Source organism: Coenobita brevimanus, chromosome 18 (assembly GCF_032717465.1).
Source record: "Coenobita brevimanus isolate Jiangsu-jjx chromosome 18, ASM3271746v2, whole genome shotgun sequence".
Classification (NCBI taxonomy): Eukaryota; Metazoa; Arthropoda; class Malacostraca; order Decapoda; family Coenobitidae; genus Coenobita; species Coenobita brevimanus.
Window position 1 is genome coordinate 9,112,127 of NC_136971.1, and position 18,481 is coordinate 9,130,607.

The 18,481-nt window shown below is 40.2% G+C and overlaps 1 protein-coding gene across 1 annotated transcript; it reads right to left on the bottom strand.

Annotated features, from left to right (window-relative positions):
- Positions 1 to 1,218: 1,218 nt before the first annotated feature.
- LOC145391359 (uncharacterized) lies at positions 1,219 to 17,915 on the bottom strand. The gene is made up of 7 exons (XM_080265956.1): positions 17,858 to 17,915; positions 13,101 to 13,222; positions 11,048 to 11,163; positions 9,756 to 9,928; positions 4,669 to 4,862; positions 3,014 to 3,124; positions 1,219 to 1,398 (listed from the first exon to the last, which is right to left on the bottom strand). Exons 1-7 carry the CDS (start codon positions 17,913 to 17,915, stop codon positions 1,219 to 1,221), a joined length of 954 nt encoding a protein of 317 aa, XP_080122082.1.
- Positions 17,916 to 18,481: the final 566 nt, after the last annotated feature.

Here is an 18,481-nt window from a genome sequence, read left to right on the forward strand (position 1 = left end):
GACACACCTGATGCTTACCTCACCTGATGCGTACCTTAAACACACCTGATGCTTACCTCAGACACACCTGATGCGTAAACACACCTGATGCGTACCTCAGACACACCTGATGCGCACCTCAGACACACCTGATGCGTACCTCAGACACACCCGATGCTTACCTCAGACACATCCCAAACACACCCAAAAATAAAACAATATATATCAATAGGAGTGAATGGATTATATAGAAATACACTGAAAACTATTCAGACTGAATGTCAATTAGAAGTTAACTGATGTCCTGTATAATAGTTAAACTAGTAAATAATACCAATACAGTATTATCATTATATTGTTATTATTATTATTATTATTATTATCCCTCTTTATTATTATCATTATTATTATTATTTTGTCTGTAGGTAAGTGTAAGTCCACAGTACTACTCTCTCTCTCTCTCTCTCTCTCTCTGTCATTATTATTATTATCATTTTTATTATTATTATTATTATTATTATTATTATTTTGTCTGTAGGTAAGTGTAAGTCCGCAGTACTACTCTCTCTCTCTCTGTGTCTCTCTCTCATTATTATTATTATTAATATTATTATTATTTAGTGGTAGATGGGGGCGCTCGCCATCCACTCACTCGATGTAGTGCTGCTCTCGGGTGTCTGCCCTTTCCTCTCCTCCACCCTTCTTTCCTTCCATCCTCTTCTGTCTTTCTTGCCCTCAGTCTTTCCTCGTCCTTCTGCCTACGGGTGACTTTACACTCCCTCTTCTGCCTTCCTTTCCTTCATTCTTTCCTTTTACTTCTGCCTGTGGGTGACTCTACACTGAATGACAAGCCAAATGGTTTCCTGTACACCAGGAAACCATTTACTAAACTGGGTAGCAACCATATAACCAAATTTTGGCGCCTGGTGGCTTAGTGGTTAATTATGGCGGTCCAGTCGGATTGAGCCGGTGAAAGTTTATATCCAAGGGCTGGTTGGGGTTTATTGCTCATGTAATGCCACTCATGGATGACTGAGTCTGGTCACTCTCATCTTAAATGTCAAGACCAACTTGCATAGCTCCGGGCTCCTTCGCCCCCCATGGGGCAATGAAGGATTGGATGATAGATGGATTATTATTATTATCAATTATTCTTTTTTCTTCTCTCTAGGGAAGGAAATGTCCATAGTAGCACATTTTTAACCACCTCCCTTCCTCTCTCTCTCTCTCTCTCTCTCTTTAGGTGTAACTCATCCTTAATCTATTAAAGAGGTGCTCCTTGGCTGTGATGGGCTGGTAGGTGTTGGAGCCGTCAAGGGGGCGAACCAGGGTCTCTGCGTTCGGTTGCACGAAGAAAGCAATCGACTGGCGGGGGTACTGACGCCTCACCTCGTCCTCCGGGATTATCACGCGGTGCTCCTGGGAACATCATAGTAATCATCATTATTATTATTATGAATGTGTGTGTGTGTGTGTGTGTGTGTGTGTAATTCACCTGTTCGGTCAGGATCACTTGATGGTCGTGATCGTCAGCTTTTACCCTCCCGGAAGGGAGCTGAGAGCTCATATAGTCCGATCTAAGGGCAAGGCTGTGACCTTCACACACCCGTTCCCTTGCTCAAGGGGGACAGTAACCACCCACTTCGTCAGTGAAACTTTTCGCAACCTGAGCGAGACGCGAACTCCCGTCCACCAGTTGGCAAGCGAGAGCGTTACCACTGCACCAGCGAGCGGTGTGTGTGTGTGTGTGTGTGTGTGTGTGTGTGTGTGTGTGTGTGTGTGTGTGTGTGTGTGTGTGTGTGTGTGTGTGTGTGTGTGTGTGTGTGTGTGTGTGTGTGTGTGTGTGTGTGTGTGTGTGTGTGTGTGTATACAGAATAAAGTGTGAAAAATGAGAGTGAGAGTGTGCGATAAAGTGTGTGAAAAATGGTGTGCGAATGTGTGTGACGCACAGCAAATGTAGAGTGAGTGTGAGGAGAGAGTTTGTGATATATGTGAGAGCGAGAAATAGTGTATTGTATATGTGTGTGAAAACATGTGTGGAAAATGTGGATGTATGAGAAATTTTAAAAAGATTGAAAATAAAGGGGGGAGGGGGATTGAGAGAAAGCAGAAAAAGTGAGCGTGTGAGAGAGGAATGTGTGAGAATGGATCGAGTACCGTATGTAAAAAAAAAAAAAAAAAAAAAAAAAAGTTTGATAGAAAAAGTAAAGAAAGTGTGTGAATGAAGGAAGGAAAGAGTGTGTGGAGTGAGTGTGAGAAAGAATCCAGCGTGTGTGACGGATGACGAATTTATGCAACAGGGTCATGATGGTGATGATGATGATAATGATAATGATGATGATATACAAGACAGCGACGATTAATTAGCATGTGCAATCAGTAAAGTAAGTTTCCTTAATATTCGACCACTTCTACTCATGTCCTCAGCTGCCTAATATTCCTAAGCTGAGAGAGGCTTGGTATGGTTTCTCTGCACAAAGATGATTCATTTTTCGATAATGCGTCACAGTAGGAAAGTGACAAACATACCTTACTTGTGAAGTAGATGTAGTGAAATTATAGTCGACCTTTTGTCTCCATATATATTTTATTTTTTCTAGTGGTGAGAAATAAATAAATATACGAATGAATAAATAATGCTCAAGGTAAGCCAGTCCTCCAGAATCAGGTCTAACCTGGCAGCCGTAAAATGCATTAGGGAATACAATAACCCAGTCAATTTATCTTGGAGCTAACAAACATAAATATGATGTATACATGAAGAGATTAACAGAACCCGACTGCCCAGAAGTGAGGCAAATATAACAGTAAATAAATCAATGTGTCTCGGAACCAGATAACTTTATTCCACTCGGGTTCCTATGACTCACTCTTAGTTGAATACAATCGTCTGGCGTTCGCTGGAATAAAGAGAGAGAGAGAGAGAGAGAGAGAGAGAGAGAGAGAGAGAGAGAGAGAGAGAGGTGGGGAGGGGGTTATTCAAAACCATCATTTCAGAATAACAACAGAAAAACTATTCAAATTTCCAACTTACCGTGGCTACATATTTTCCACTTGTCCAGAACTGCAGGAGGTCCCCAGCGTTGACTAGGATGGTCCCCGGGATGGGCGTGGCGTCCACCCATCGCCCTTCCACGTCACGCACCTAAATACATTATCCATCTACAATTATCGCCCACCTTTACAAGGTGAGCGATAATGTTTTTGCCCTCCTCTGTGTGTGTGTGTGTGTGTGTGTGTGTGTGTGTGTGTGTGTGTGTGTGTGTGTGTGTGTGTGTGTGTGTGTGTGTGTGTGTGTGTGTGTCTGTTCACATTATATGTCATGAACGGCTTGACCTATCAACATGAAACCTTCAGGGTACCAAGATATGGCCAAAATCTTGGGCGAGTCCGAAAATGGGCACTCGGGGTCAATGTCAAGGTCAGCAAAATGGCTGTCAAGGGTCAGCTTGTTTTTAACGCCCTCCTTTAGCACCATTATATCTCATGAAAGGCTTGAGCTATCAACATGTATCTTTCAGGGCATCAAGATATAGCCAAAATCTTGGACTTGGCCAACAGCATAATCAGGAAGGCGATTAGCATTCGGATCCCTAATGCTTTTCTTTCATTATATTTATCTACTGTAATTTGTAAATGGACCAGAGATAATTATGCTTAAATAAAGAAGAAAAAAAATAGAACAGCAGTTTGTATTTTTGGTGATACGTGACTTCCATGTCTCCTTTCTGACAACAGCTCATTCCTGATCTTGCTTTACGTAGCTCTGAGTCTCCTACTAGTTCATTCTCTTTTTCCCTCTCTTTTCTTTTTCTTTCCCATTTCTCCTGAGTTTCTTTTTTCTCTTCATTCTCTTCCTCCATGCCCTTCAACCTTCCACCTTCCCCATCCTTCCTTACCCTCCTAACCTACATATTCAGTGGGAACTAGAAATTCCACATTAAATAGTCAATAACGTCGTCAGATCTGACCTAACAAAACCGAACTTGACTTATTCAGTGCAACTAAAAAAATTCCACCCTAAATTATCCATAATCTAATCCGACTTAACCGACGTTAATTCTCCCTGAACGGACTAACAAAATCATTTGTAAATCATGTCAAAGAATACCTAACCGACCTTGAAATATTTTTCATTAATTTAAAGCTTGAAATAGTATGTCTCATGTAACCTAAACTAAGCTACATTAAAACAACCTAACTTCACCTACTAAAACTTCACCTAACCGAAGCTAATCTAACACCATCTGCATTGATTTTATCCAACTCAACCTTATTTAATCCCACTTAATCAAACCAAACTTAACAAAGCATAACATGACATCATCTAACCAAACCCAAACAAACCTGGCGTTTTCCTATGTCGTCCTTGTGGTGGTGATAGTATCCATCCTAATCTGATCTATCCCCACCCAATATAATTTATCCTAACCTCCCATAATCTCATCTCATCTAACCTAATCCAGTCATAAATGGGGTCTTCCTAAGCGTTGCAAATGATTCTAATCTTACCTAACCCACAATCCTAAGCTAATATATCCTAATCTATCAGGACCTCACCTCATCTAACCTAACCCAAGCAAACATGGAGTCTTCCTAGGTGTTGCAGTCCATCTTAATCTCACTTAACGCTACTTATCCTGACCTCCCGTGACCTCATCTCAGCTAACCTAACTAACCTAAGCTGACCTGGAGTCCTCCCATATCGTCCTGAAAGAGCAGTGTGATGGTGCCGTAGTCGGTGTGAGCACCACATCGGATGGTGTTAGGCGGGACGGTGGCGGGCACGGTGGGGTAGTAGGCCATCCGCAGCACAGCAAGCGATTCACCACCGCTCTTGAAGAGCTCCTCGTGGGTTGAGGTGAAGAAGTCTCGTTCCAGGTCTGAGAATGTAGTATGACTGGGGCTGTGTTTTAGATGGCATAGGAGGCTTCGTAGCACCTCTTCCTCAGCGATTTATTCTGCATATTACATCTAAGTATTCTTTAGCATGTTACTGATGCACAGCATGTCCGTACTAAATATGGATGAATAACCTAGAACATCAAGGTGTAAAGGGCATAACAAATCGCTAAGAAGAAGGCGCCACGAAGAGTAAGATGCATCTTGGAATCCGACCCTTAATCGGACCTAGGTAAAGTTTTTGACATAAATGCTGATCGACCCCATAATTATACATAACGAGAAAGCTGCAATGACTTTTGAATCCTGAAGATGAGAAATCAACAAAGTTTTTCAGAATATTAAGCAAGAACTTCATAGCTTTTCGACTAAAATGTGGTGGCATATTACGGCAAATGTTCCTGCGGGAATTCTAATATATTTCCTGAGTTACCTGAAGAATTTTAATAACTAGCGAAACACAGCAAATTTTAAGAGAACTGATGAGTTCTTTGGATGGCCTAATCTTTACCTCCTGCAGGTCATTAGAGGAGGTTATGTACTCACCCGTGTCTATCTGTCTGTCTGTCTGTCTGGTTGTGGACAAGAGAATTCAAAAAGTTGTTATCGGATTTAAGTGAAGTTTGGTGTAAAGGTGGACAGTGGGCAGTGGGTCATGGAAGAGATTACAATATTAGATTTTGAGATGGATCCGGATCCGTATGTAGGAACAGATTATTATTATTATTATTATTATTATTATTATTATTATTTAGCGTTGACATAGGTCTGCGCTTCCTCAGATCCTGTAACGGGGCAAAGTATTATCGCAGAATTAAAGAATTAACTGACTGACGCTGTGACACCAAAGAAGTATAGGTCTGGTAGGAAAAAAGACTTATCACAATAAATTTTAAAGCTTATTGATGTTGGCTAAGGTATGCACTCTTTGAGTGCTTTCCAGTTCTCTATGTATTCGCCAAAACTTGGAAAGGCAGTCTCCTCTGACAGTATATTAGATTGTTGTTTCTGAATAATGTTCCACTTAATGTTAACACTCCTCCTTTCACGAGGAATGAATCTCGGGTCTGGTGTAGTACTACTATTGAGTTACTGGTGGTAATGTTATTTCGAAGTTTTTAGTCCTAGTGAATTCCCTCGAAGAACTGACGCTTTGGGGAAAAAAAAAAAATCGACCACTATCATCATCATTATTATTTTATTTGTTTGTTCACAAAATATCTCCAAAAATTCTCAGTGAATTTCAGTGAAATATTGTGGAAGGGTGGGCCATGAGCCAAAAAAGGATTTACTAAATTTTGGGGCGGATCTGGATCCGGATCCGGATCGTACAGAATAGTATCTCCAAAAGTTATCAAATGAATTTCAATGAAATTCTGTAGATGGGTGGGTCATACGCCAAGAAAGAATTCTTTAAATTTGGAGGCGGATCCGGATCCGGATCCTATCGCACAGTATCTCCAAAAGTTCTCAATGAATTTCAATGAAATTTTGTGGAAGGGTGGACTGTGGGCCAAGAAAGGATCGATTAAATTTGGGGGCAGATCCGGATCCGGCATTGCCGGAGGTATGCGCCCTCTGAGTGCTGCTCTAGTTGTTATTATTAACATTATTGTTGCTGTTATTATTATTATTATTATTATTATTATTATTATTATTATTATGATTATTATTGCTGTTAATATTATTATTATTATTATCATTATTATTATTATTAATATTATTATTAGTTATTATTATTATTGTTGTTGTTGTTGTTGTTGTTGTTGCTCTTCTCATATTATCATTTTTATTATTATTATTATTATTATTATTATTATTATTATTATGACATCAGTTCTACCCAGTCCTACATTAATGAATTAATACAAGCTGATACAGAATTGTTCATACCCAGTCAACAATTCACTGAAAGATTTGACTCCCCAAAATGGTTTGATAGCAATTGTGCTAGAGCAACGACCCAAAAATCCTTAACATATAACTTTTACTTAAAATAAAAAACATCTGAATCGCTCAGTCAATTTAAAATTGCTAGAAACCATGCAAAAGCAATAATAACTCTCACTAAATCAAACTTTCTTCACAACCAAGCATCAAAACAATTAAATAATTCTAATAACAATGGAATATTCTGGTCAACTCTCAGTTCTTTCTATAATAACTTTAAAAAGTCATCACCCATTCCTCTACTCAAATCTTCAGATGGTAAGGCTATTAATGACCCTCGTGGTACAGCGAACATCCTTGCCAGTACATTTGCCAGAAATTCTACCTTAGAGGAAGTCAGTCAGAACGTGCCTTTACTTGAACTTGACTTTTTCGAAATTGCTCCATTTAAAATACAGACTCGATACTTTATATCCATCCTAGGTAATTTACCAACCGACAAAGCTCCAGGTCCAGATGAAATTTTAACAATTGTTTTGAAAAAGTGTTCCCCAGAATCAGCTTCTGTTCTAGCTAAATTGTTCATACTATGCATACGTACTTCTTCATTCCCTAATTCTTGGAAAGAAGCCAATATCTTCCCAGTTCCGAAGAACGGTAGTTCCTCTGACCCTAGACCAATAGCTATGACATCTTTTCTTGGTAAAGTATTTGAGACTGTATTTGATACGCACATTGTTTAACATCTTGAATCCAACAACTTAATTAGTGACATACATCATGGTTTTTGACGCGAATGACCCAGGGCTGATATTCTCACTCTTGACTCACACCATCCATCAGTCAATTTACCAACATGGAGAAACTCATGCAGTAGTTCTTGATATTTTTAAAGCTTTTAACAAAGTGTGGCACCGTTCCTTGCTATCCAGACTCTCTTGTTTGGGACTATTATTTTTTGTTCCTCTAATTTCCTCATACCTCAGTGACAGAAAGATAAAAGTCGATGATTCCGATTTCCACTCGATTAACGCCGGTGCGCCACAAGGATCAGTTTTGGCTCCAACCCTATTCCTAAATCAAATTAATGATCTCTGACCTGTCACTCATAATCACATTCATTCATATGCAGATGCCACCAAGGATAGCAGGCCGGTCATCTAACCAAATATAATAAAGCCTCTGACCTCTACACCTCGAAGGAGAAAAAAAAAAAAAAAAAAATTGACTTACTTTTCTTCTTCTTCTTCTTCTTCTTCTGGTTCTGCTGCTGCTGCTAGTTTACTTTTTCGTTCCATTCCCCTAACTTTTTTATAAATTATCTTCTGCTGAGGGTTCATCAAAAGCCACCTAAGCTATAAATCAGGCCACATCTCTACTGAGTCGTTTTTCTTCTATAAATTCAGTGTTCTTCATAACAGACCACTTCCATAACCCAGACAATAACGAATCCTCGAATTATTAACATGGCTTTTTATTATGCATATTAAGAAATGGAGCAGAGAACGCATATTCAAGACAAATAATATTACCAGTCAACAGAAGGACTCATGGTCGTATGCTGAAACAAAAGGTGGAGTCCATGAGTCGCATGCGACAGCGACACAGTCTGGTATACTTGAACAAACTGTGGATTCCACATTTGTGGTGTGGTACCCTTTTCTAAAGATAAAGCAACCTTCTTATGGGCGGAAATAAGGTCGGGAGTCACGTGGCTCCAGGGTGTCGTGACCAAGGCTGGCTTTGGTGGCAGTGGGTTCAAGAATACCAAAATGTTTATCACCGTGTTTATTGCCTGACTCCATATGATGCAGTGCCCATTTGGTTGCAGGAGGACCAGGAGGAGGAGTATATCCCCTTGGTGTTCTCTTTACCTAATACGAGTGCCCCAGTTGAGTCAGGCTTACACAAGTGAAGCTTAAAGATTTGAGGGATCTCTGTAAATACGCGTCATATCAATTCCAGGGCTTCTTTGAGGATGTCTAGAGCAGTCAGAGAGAAGAGGAGAGAAGGAGGGATGTTGGCTGGGAGAGAGGAAATCTGACTTGGACAAAAACTTCCTCATGTATTAACTCCCCACCTCACTCTCCATCACTCCACTCAAGCATTACTGACCTTGAGAGATTAGTAGTTGTCCTTATTGTAAATATCTTCATTCGTATCCAAACCTTCATCTGATTATGGATTACACTTTCCAGTTCTAAATCTAAACCATTGGTAAAATTCAGACTTATAAAATTCATTAAAATATATAAATAACTAAAAGCAAGATCAGATTTTTAAAGGTTTTTATCTTCTTACTAATGATGTTTAAGGACACACAGTTCTACGTGTCAGTAACATTTTCATGAGGGTTTGGTAGGTAGGTTTGCTGAATAATTGCCTATAAAATATTACAAAAATAATATTTTGCTGTAAGATTCAAGTAATTGAAAAACACTCCACTAGTCGATTCAACTGATCTAGTACGTCATTAATATAGATATTTTATCTGCTTAACCTTATCTCCGCAAAACGGATTTGGTGGTTACTCCCTTCTAGTAACGGGCGCCTCAAGTGTGACTAAGCATACGATCAAACTGCAGAATGCACTCGTGGAGCGTGTCGATCGCAGAAATCTAGAATGACATTCTTTTTTATGTAAGCATGCGACCAGAAGTTTCAAATGTGTCTGAGTCGGTGAAGTGAAGCAGAGGATTTCTAAGGCTGGAACAATGGATGAAAGGATGTACGAGCTATTTAATGGGCATTCTCTTGACAGTACTCCTACTTTATGCTTTTTCCTCATGTCAAGGGGCATTTTCATAATAAAATGGTAAGAAAAAGCATCACGTAATAAAAATAAATGTTAAGGAAGAAGTGATAGGTAGTCACTTAATAGGCTGGTATGGAAGAAGTGTTCAGAGCTTTTTAATATGATGAGAAGAAGATGCTGGGGAGTCACCTAACCTCATACGAGATTCTCCTGCGACCTCCAGCCTTACCAATAGCGATGGCTATGGCGGTGAGGACGTTGGATATGAGGGCCCAGCAGGAGGCGCGGAAGGTCTCCAATGCCATCCTCATCTCCGGCACCTCCTCGTCAGGCAACGGGTAGCTCATGTCCTTCACGTTAAATGTCTCACGCAGCTCCAGGAACTTGTCCGAGGCGTCCAGCCTGCCGGGGAGAAAATGAACGAATCAACTTATGGCGTCCTTTGGTTCACACCTGACGTGGTGAGAGCAACTGTGTGTGTGTGTGTGTGTGTGTGTGTGTGTGTGTGTGTGTGTGTGTGTGTGTGTGTGTGTGTGTGTGTGTGTGTGTGTGTGTGTGTGTGTGTGTGTGTGTGTTTCTTCGTAGTAATTGCAACTCCACGCTCATCTGAGTGTGAACCCAATAGACTGCAGGCTGAAGTTTCCCTCCTCCCGCAATATTCCATCCTCCTTTCAGCAAGACAGGAAGGGAACTGAGGGACGTTTGCATAACTGAACAGCGTTGCCAACTGGTCATATCTGTGCCATCACGTGAAGGCGTCCCTCTCCAACACTATTACTATGCTAAACAAACCACAACAGCTGCCCTGCACAGGCCAGACAGGGGCATGCGGCTCTGCTATAGTTCATTCACTTTAACACTGCGGAGATTTTAGCCTTCTTGCAACCTATGTCCCGCAGCTCAGTAGCAAAATAAGACAATGCTATGGTCCTGCTCCTTTCCCGGACACATATTTGTGATTACCATCATATTCTAATGTAAACTATTGTTACAACTAAGCATTCAAGGTGGGGATATGGCAGTTGTAAGCCAAGTTAGAATAAAAATGGTATAGTGGAGACAATTTCTGATCCTCACACTACAACAGGTGTCCCTCAAACAGATTAAAATCGTCTGTCAGTAACGAGAATGAAATCAGAAGGCGCCTTGGTAATGAAATGGGATATCATTTTTTTTTTTTTTAACTCCTTTATTACAAGACACCAAACACCGTGTATAGCCAGCAGGATTGTTGGCAAGATTAACGCCTTGGATTGGTGTCACCTCCCCATTTTGACCTATTCTTGTTGCCACCATGAAGCTTTACTCAACTTAAGAGGAAAAAAATACTAGTTCTAAAGGGGTTTGTGAGAGCTAGATCTACCAAGCCCAGTTTGGAAGAAGAAAAAAAAAAAAAGTCTCGAAAGCTGAATAAAATCGTCTGAAGATAGCAAGAATAAAATGAGAAAATAAGTAAGCGAGTAGAAATGGTTAGACTAGATCAACTCTCTCTCTCCCTCTCTTTCTCTCTCTCAGACGTACTTCTCCCTATCCACGGCTACATATCCATGCATCTGTGACGGTCCCTTCTCATACTTCAGCTTCGTCTCCTTCCCGAGGCTGAAGAACTTGCTGGCACTCGAGAACACCGCCTCCACCTGTCAACCCAGACGTCATCGTTAGAACACGGAACATAGAACACAGAACATACATCACGGTTAAACCACACTTAGAACATAGAAGATAGAACATAGAACTCAGGCCATAGAAAACAGAACATTGAATAGCTAGAACACAGAACGTAGAACACAATTATAAAATGCATCACAGTAAGACCATAGAACAGAGATTTACAGTTAAAGAGAATTAGAACTAGAACGCAGTTACAGCACAGAACATAGATCGTGGTTGGAACACTTTATACGGTTAGAACACAGAACACAGATGGAACACAATTAGAGCACAGAAAACAGAACACAGAATATAGGTCCTGAGTTATAATTAGTGGCTGATAATACTAAATGGTTTGCTAGGAAAACAACTCTTTTCATCGACTTACAAATACACATTTGAATGATGCTTGGGTTTCTAACGGAACTGGAACTCATTAAAAGGTCTTTATTTGAGTATGGTATCCATATTCGTAGAACGAAATGTCAATTTAAAATGAATTTTGTGGGCCTAGATGTTAACTGTATAATAAACTATCACATGTAATTTTTTTTTTTACTTTAGCTCGGAATTAGAATTCGGATAATGACGATATTAATAGTGGTAAACTATGTGGCTGGTTATCTAAAGACAAATGAGGCAGTAAAAGACCATTGTGATATGGATGTGGAATCTTCTGATATATGATTTGGCCGTGTGGAGAGGATGAGGAATGAGAGACTGACTAGTAAAGTCTACATGAGTGAAGTGGAGGGGAGAGGGAGGGGGAGACCAAGGATGAAATGGAGGATGGAGTGGAGAGAGCTATGCGAGAGGGGGATGTAAATTGGAGGGAAGGCAGCCAAATGGCAGAGGACAGGACGACGTGGAGGTGATTTGTTTGTGGCCGTCCCTTAGGGGATTACGGCGTCTGGCAATACATTGATAGATTGACTGATTGACTGATTGATTGACTGTACATGCATAGTAAGTTTCAGGCCAGTCAAAGAAATAAAGTCGTAAGGATATAGCAATAAGCATCAACAAAAAGAACACCAAGAGGAAACCGAGGAGAAAAAAAAAAAAACTCTTTGGAAATGCAAAATATTAATAGATCATGAATTGTTCTAGGTCAGAAGGGTTATTTATATTTTATTCTTGCCACTTCAAAAAAAAAAAAAAAAAAAAAAGTGTTATTCGGCTCAGGACTGACTTTTCAAACTGTTAGAGCTGCATGTAGGCTTCTTTAACTCCTTCACCATCACCTAAGCTGAATATAATCACTCGGTCGCAGGAAGAATAAACTGCAAATAATGTCCTCAGACTGAAGGGGCCTAGGTCATCAATAAGAAACTGAACAAAGAGGCTGCTAGAGAGCGAGCAGCGCGGAGAACCGCTGGTATGTGACATGTTGGAACCTTTATAAAAAACGAAAGAACGATGTAATACAATATATATCACGAAAGAAGAGGTCCTACAACACTCCGAAGATACCCAAAGCCAACAGTGGAGAAAATCGATTACCCCTTGTAAACTGGGGATCAAAATACTTGATAAACTGAGTGCGCCATGGTGTGAGCGATGTCCCTGGATTTTGACTGTCATTGATGGAACACCTGTAATTGTTGGATGTGATCAGTCTGCATCCCAAAATACAACCTGGAGTCAGCAACATTATAAAGATCACACGTATACTACCGCCACCGCATGCTTCAAAAATTATCACCAAAACCTGGATTCCGGTCCACACCTTGGCGCTCTCATTTTTGACCACACTGTATTCAGGCCTACTCCCGAGAAGGCAGGACTGGAAACAGCCGTCCCTCCTACTGGTGAACTGGAAGTCTTTCCTGAAAGAGAGAGGATGATGATGGTGATGATGATGTTGAAAACAGTTACAGCCAATAAGTCAGAGTGGAGAAAGCCTTGCCACCCACCAACCTACCTGTTGGCTGGGAATGCCGTGGTTCTTGAGGTACACAAAGCCCACACCGGTCAGGGCCTCTCCCAGCTCCTTTGCCACCCGCTGGAGCTCATCCTCGATCGGGCCCCCAGCCACACCCAAGCCTGCAGAAGCAAGATTAGACTTTTGCCTATCGACTGCGCAGGACTCATCTAGATGATCATTTTTTGCATAACTCTCCGTCTTCCCCCTACAACACTAGCGGCAACAGTCGAAGTTACATCCAGGTCCCCAGTTGTACATCTGGGTAAACAGGGACAAAGGGAAAATAAAATACGTCCAGCAGCTTGACTGATGCGAGATTCTAACTCAAGTCCTTAAAGTAGCGAGTTGGATATCCTATCCAATGATCCGTCCCCCCCCCCCCCGCACTCTCCCCTGCGCCTGAAGGAGGGTTCCCGCCGAGAATGTGGTAAAAACTTTATTCGAAACACATGACGAAGAATTTGAAGTCAGTACCTACTTTAGGTACTAACTCATCTATTGCAAGTCTCTCTCTCTCACTCTCTCTCTCTCTCTCTCTCTCTCTCTCTAATATCCTTCATCTTCTTTCTTTGTTTCATGTGAAATGTAGGTGGTCCGAAATGTGTGTGTGTGTGTGTGTGTGTGTGTGTGTGTGTGTGTGTGTGTGTGTGTGTGTGTGTGTGTGTATTTTTCCCAAATTAAAATAACCTCGTCTAACCTGACCAGATAAAAGATAATGCATACAGATCGCACAGTGCAGCAACAATGAAGCCTTACAATCGCAAGTAAACAAATCGACCTCATCTTGATATATTTTTACGGGGGTCGATGGGGTTAGTTCAGTTTCTAAATACACGTTTTCAGTCACTTACAATTCAAACTATATAAGAAACAAAATTGTGAAAGAAAAGAAGTCACTGACCTAGTTTTAAAATATTACAAGCTTAATTCCCTTGTTAAACCTGTCATCATTGGAACTGTTCAGTATTGTATTCCAGTTTATCCAGACGATTTTACTTTTTTGGGAGAGAGACATAAGAGCCTGAGTGTTAATGCAGTCACCAATACACCTCTAGTGGTCTGTTCTCCATTGAGGCCGAAGCCCCTGATCGTTAGGGCATATATATATATATATATATATATATATATATATATATATATATATATATATATATATATATATATATATATATATATATATATACAATCACCCTCATATGCACATTTACATACACCTACATATGTATACTTTAATTATTTTTTATAGATTTTTTAATATTTTAATATATACCGGTATATTTTTTCCCTTTTTCATGTAAACCATAAAAATACGTAATTAAATACAAAAACTAAAACTAATAAACCTAACAGGCAAATGTCTAACCCACACTAAATTTTAAAGATACAATTAGGTAAACTACACTAATGGGAGAAATACCTGTACCTAGAGAACACCATCGACTACAGATAATTAGATCTGTTCGGACGCAAGAAAATTCTTTAAAATCATTGCAATCGTTCCACTTAAGCAGTAAAGGTTTAATTCTCAAAGTAATTCGCCTAAGAAGAGGTGTAAGAATCCTTCCTAGCCTGGTAGAATAAGGTTTTTATATCACCTTCTTTCTTAGTTATCTATCAGTTATTTAACTCTAAGCTATCTATCTCACCCATCACATTATTTGACCCAAAACTACCTCACCTATTGCAGCTTCTTTAACACTTGTATGTCTATTATATATTTTTAGTAACGACATAGACTGAACAGATAACGCATAAGGGTATATTAACGTGTCAAATTAAAAAAAATGGACTAGTAAGGATGAGTTGCCAAAGAGCCTATTATGCTTACGGTATTAAATGAACACACAATGACAGGAGTAAATAAACTGATCACGTGACCGCAACACACACACACACACACACACACACACACACACACACACACACACACACACACACACACACACACACACACACACACACACACAGCAGCAGCGGGGACATGACGGCCAATAGTTTAATTCCTACACTCCAAGGACGTAATTTTACAGCACAGTCACCAACAAAAGTCGAGTCGCTTGTCCTGCTCCTCTTTTCTTGAACTTGGAAAATCAGGCTCGTAAAACCGCAGCGACCTACACTGATGATATTGATCAATCAATCAATCATTTCCTGTGGCACCCTCGGGGATGCATAGTGCCTCGATGAACTCACACCACCACATCCTATCTTGTGCTAACTCCTCAAGATCTCCCCAACACTCATCTCCAGCTTCCCGTCTCATTGTCCTCACCCACGTCTCTTTTGGCCTTCCTCTACCTCTCATACCAAGTGCCACCCACCCTGGTGTACCTCGTACTATTCCCTGTCTCCTATACACATGTCCTAGCCACTTCCATCGTGAGAATCTAACATATTCATCGATCGGCTGCACTCCCGTTATTTCTCTAATTCTACTATTTGGTATCCTTTCCCACCACTTAACTCCTAATATTCTTCTAAGTGCTTTATTTTCAAACACCAAGAATTTATTTTCCATAGTCACTGTGCTGTACCAAGACTCGTGTCCATAAATTAAGATACTCCTAACCATTACCTTATAAAGTTTGATTTTTTTATGAACAGAAAAATTATTATTATTCCAAATATTTTTAAGCATTCCCATTGCCTGATTAGCCTTCTTTAACCTTTCCTCGAATTCAAAGTTCAAAGAACCATCCTTGGCTAAATAAATACCTAAATATTTAAACCTATCAACTTGCTTTACAACCATACCTCCAATTACACATTCCTGCGCATTTTCCATATTCATATTGATTATTTCAGTTTTTCCACAATTAATAACCAAACCCACCTTGCGACCTTCACTCACCAAACAGTCCAACACTCTCTGCATCTCTTCTGGCCCATCACAAATCAAAACTATATCATCTGCATAATCTAAATCCAAAAGTTTCCTGTTCTCTCCCCAAAGTATACAAAGTATGACATTGATCCATAGATAATTAAAGTCATAGGTATTCACCCAGTTCCAGAGAAAGGAAGTTCCTCTGATCCATCTGATTACAGACCAATATCTATCACATCTTCTCGATAAAGTTTTTGAGATTGTATTTAATAAGCACATGGTTAAACAATGAGAATGAAGTCGCCAAAAGCTATGGAAGCGAAGCACCTCATGTCCGGGGATCGTTAATGAGAGGTGCACAGAGCCGCTCCACTTAGAAGTGATCCCACATCTAGAAAGGCGATTGTACGACCATAGTTTGAGAGCAGAGCCGCCGACAGCCATCACAAGACCCTGGGCAAGATTATCGACAATGGGACCCCCTTCCCCTGAAAACTGTGCTGAATATACGAGTATTGTACTTTATGTCTAGCTCACGGTTAAAGTGCTTCCTAACCAGTGTGTAATGGCACATTGATGTACTGCCCAAAGAATTCTGGTGTGCCATAGCACCTTCCCCTCACTCTCTACAAAACAGTGATAATAACTACAATGAAATTATAGTACATGTAGGCTATATTATATATTGGAGGTCTCAGGCCCCCCCTTCGGGCCCGGGCGCCGGGGATTGTCCCCATCTACCTTATCTGATCGTGTCTTGACTTGCTGATTAAGACTACTTGAACGCTTTAATTATTTTTCGTCTCTTTCAATTGTTTTTCGTCTTTTACTTCTTATGTATGTATGTATGTATGTATGTATGTAATAGGATAGATATGGAGGTATGTACTGTAAGTAGGCAGGTAGATAGGTGAAGATCAGTGTCGATCATGTGGATGATGTGGAAAATCGTTGCTACCAATATAAGGTCGTGAGCCACTTCTGCAACGGGCTGTAGCATGCATTGAGCAAGGAGGCCGGAGTTGTGAACATTTGCTGTAAATATGAATGACGTACCAGTGTCTAGCATATTGTATAATATTATTAATAAATCTCATTGTAAATGATCGACGTCTCATTTACAGTCCCCTGACTCCAACACATCCAGAGCCGATCTGTGGAGTGCTGTAACTCCCAAACTATTGAGATTTCGCAATATGCTCATTTAGGAATTTGCATTCAGTATCGTCTCCGGAACATCCCCCCTGAATTTTGCTACATATTTACTGAACACCCTGTATACTACTGCCTGTAATCTCTACATGTCTATAATTATTACATGACATATTAATGCCTATATGTATGTATGTGTATATGTATTTATGTATGTCTCAATCTACCTCTCTTCACAGACATTTTTATTCATTCTTAATGTTTTATTCTTTTTCTTTTAATATCAGAGTTTCGTCTCAAGCAATGGTTCCCATCCTATAGTTCCTCAATTCTTGGTTCAGAGATCCCCAATTTCTGGACTTTGTGTCGGTCAGTATCATGCAAACGAAGGACCAATGAATATATTTGGTAAGCTTGAGATGTTATGATTGTACGTTGATGATTCATGTATGACGGAGGGAGAGGATGTTACCTAAATTCATAAAATTGTTTACAACTTTTCAGCCTGTCCATAAAACAGAACATGGCTTTGGCACATAGTATACTGAACACTGTGCTGCTATGACAAGATTGAATGCAATAATTACATAAATGTGAAGAAAAACTACATTTCAAAATCAAGAGATGAAGCCGTCATTGGTCGGATCCGACAGCAGAATTTTTTTACGGGCTTCTGTCCCAAACAACGTCTAACTTCCAAACAGTGTTTAGTAAATTACAGTAAGTGATAAGTAACCCATAACACCTAACTTAGAATCAGTGTTTAGTTACTCACCTAACTGGCCGAGGTCGACGATTGGGATGGTGGTGGTGTCTGGCTTCTTGCAGGACATGACTGAGGCCGCACTGAGGGTACAGAGCTTCATGAGATAAGGAGAAAGATTAATGCACTGTGTAGTATGTAAACTGTGGATTAATGGATACACAGGTAAACCGAAAGAAAACGAAAGATCGACACAGGAAGAAAGGCAAGGAGAGATGGAAAGGTTATGTCAAACTTCGAGATAAATATATGGCTTTATACGGTGATGGTGGTATTTGCAGTGGTAGTGGTAGTTGTGGGGATGGTTGTGGTGTAGTGGTGGTTTTGTTTGGGTGCAGTGGAGATTGTGGTGATAATTAATGGTTGTGGTGGTAGTGGTGGTTGTGGCAGTTATAGCAGTAGTGATAGTTGTGATAACGGAGGTGATGATAAAAGTGGTGGTTGCAGTAACAGGGATAGTTGTGGTAATGGTGATAGTTGTGGTGGAAATGGTGGTTGTGGTCATAGTGATAGTTGTGATGGTATTGGTGGTTGTTCTAATATTGGCAGGTGCAGTAAGTGCTATTTGTGGTGACAGGGATACTAGTGGTAATTGTGGTAGTAATGTTAAAAGTGGCTGTTGTGGTGGTTGTGGTA

Excerpts from the sequence above, each read along its gene's own strand:
- LOC145391359 (XM_080265956.1), bottom strand. The coding sequence starts at position 17,915 with ATGTCCTGCAAGAAGCCAGACACCACCACCATCCCAATCGTCGACCTC. Across the intron at positions 11,164-13,100 it reads ACGGCATTCCCAGCCAACAG|GTGGAGGCGGTGTTCTCGAG; the intron begins GTAGGTTGGTGG and ends CTGGGTTGACAG. Across the intron at positions 3,125-4,668 it reads ACGATATGGGAGGACTCCAG|GTGCGTGACGTGGAAGGGCG; the intron begins GTCAGCTTAGGT and ends TAATGTATTTAG.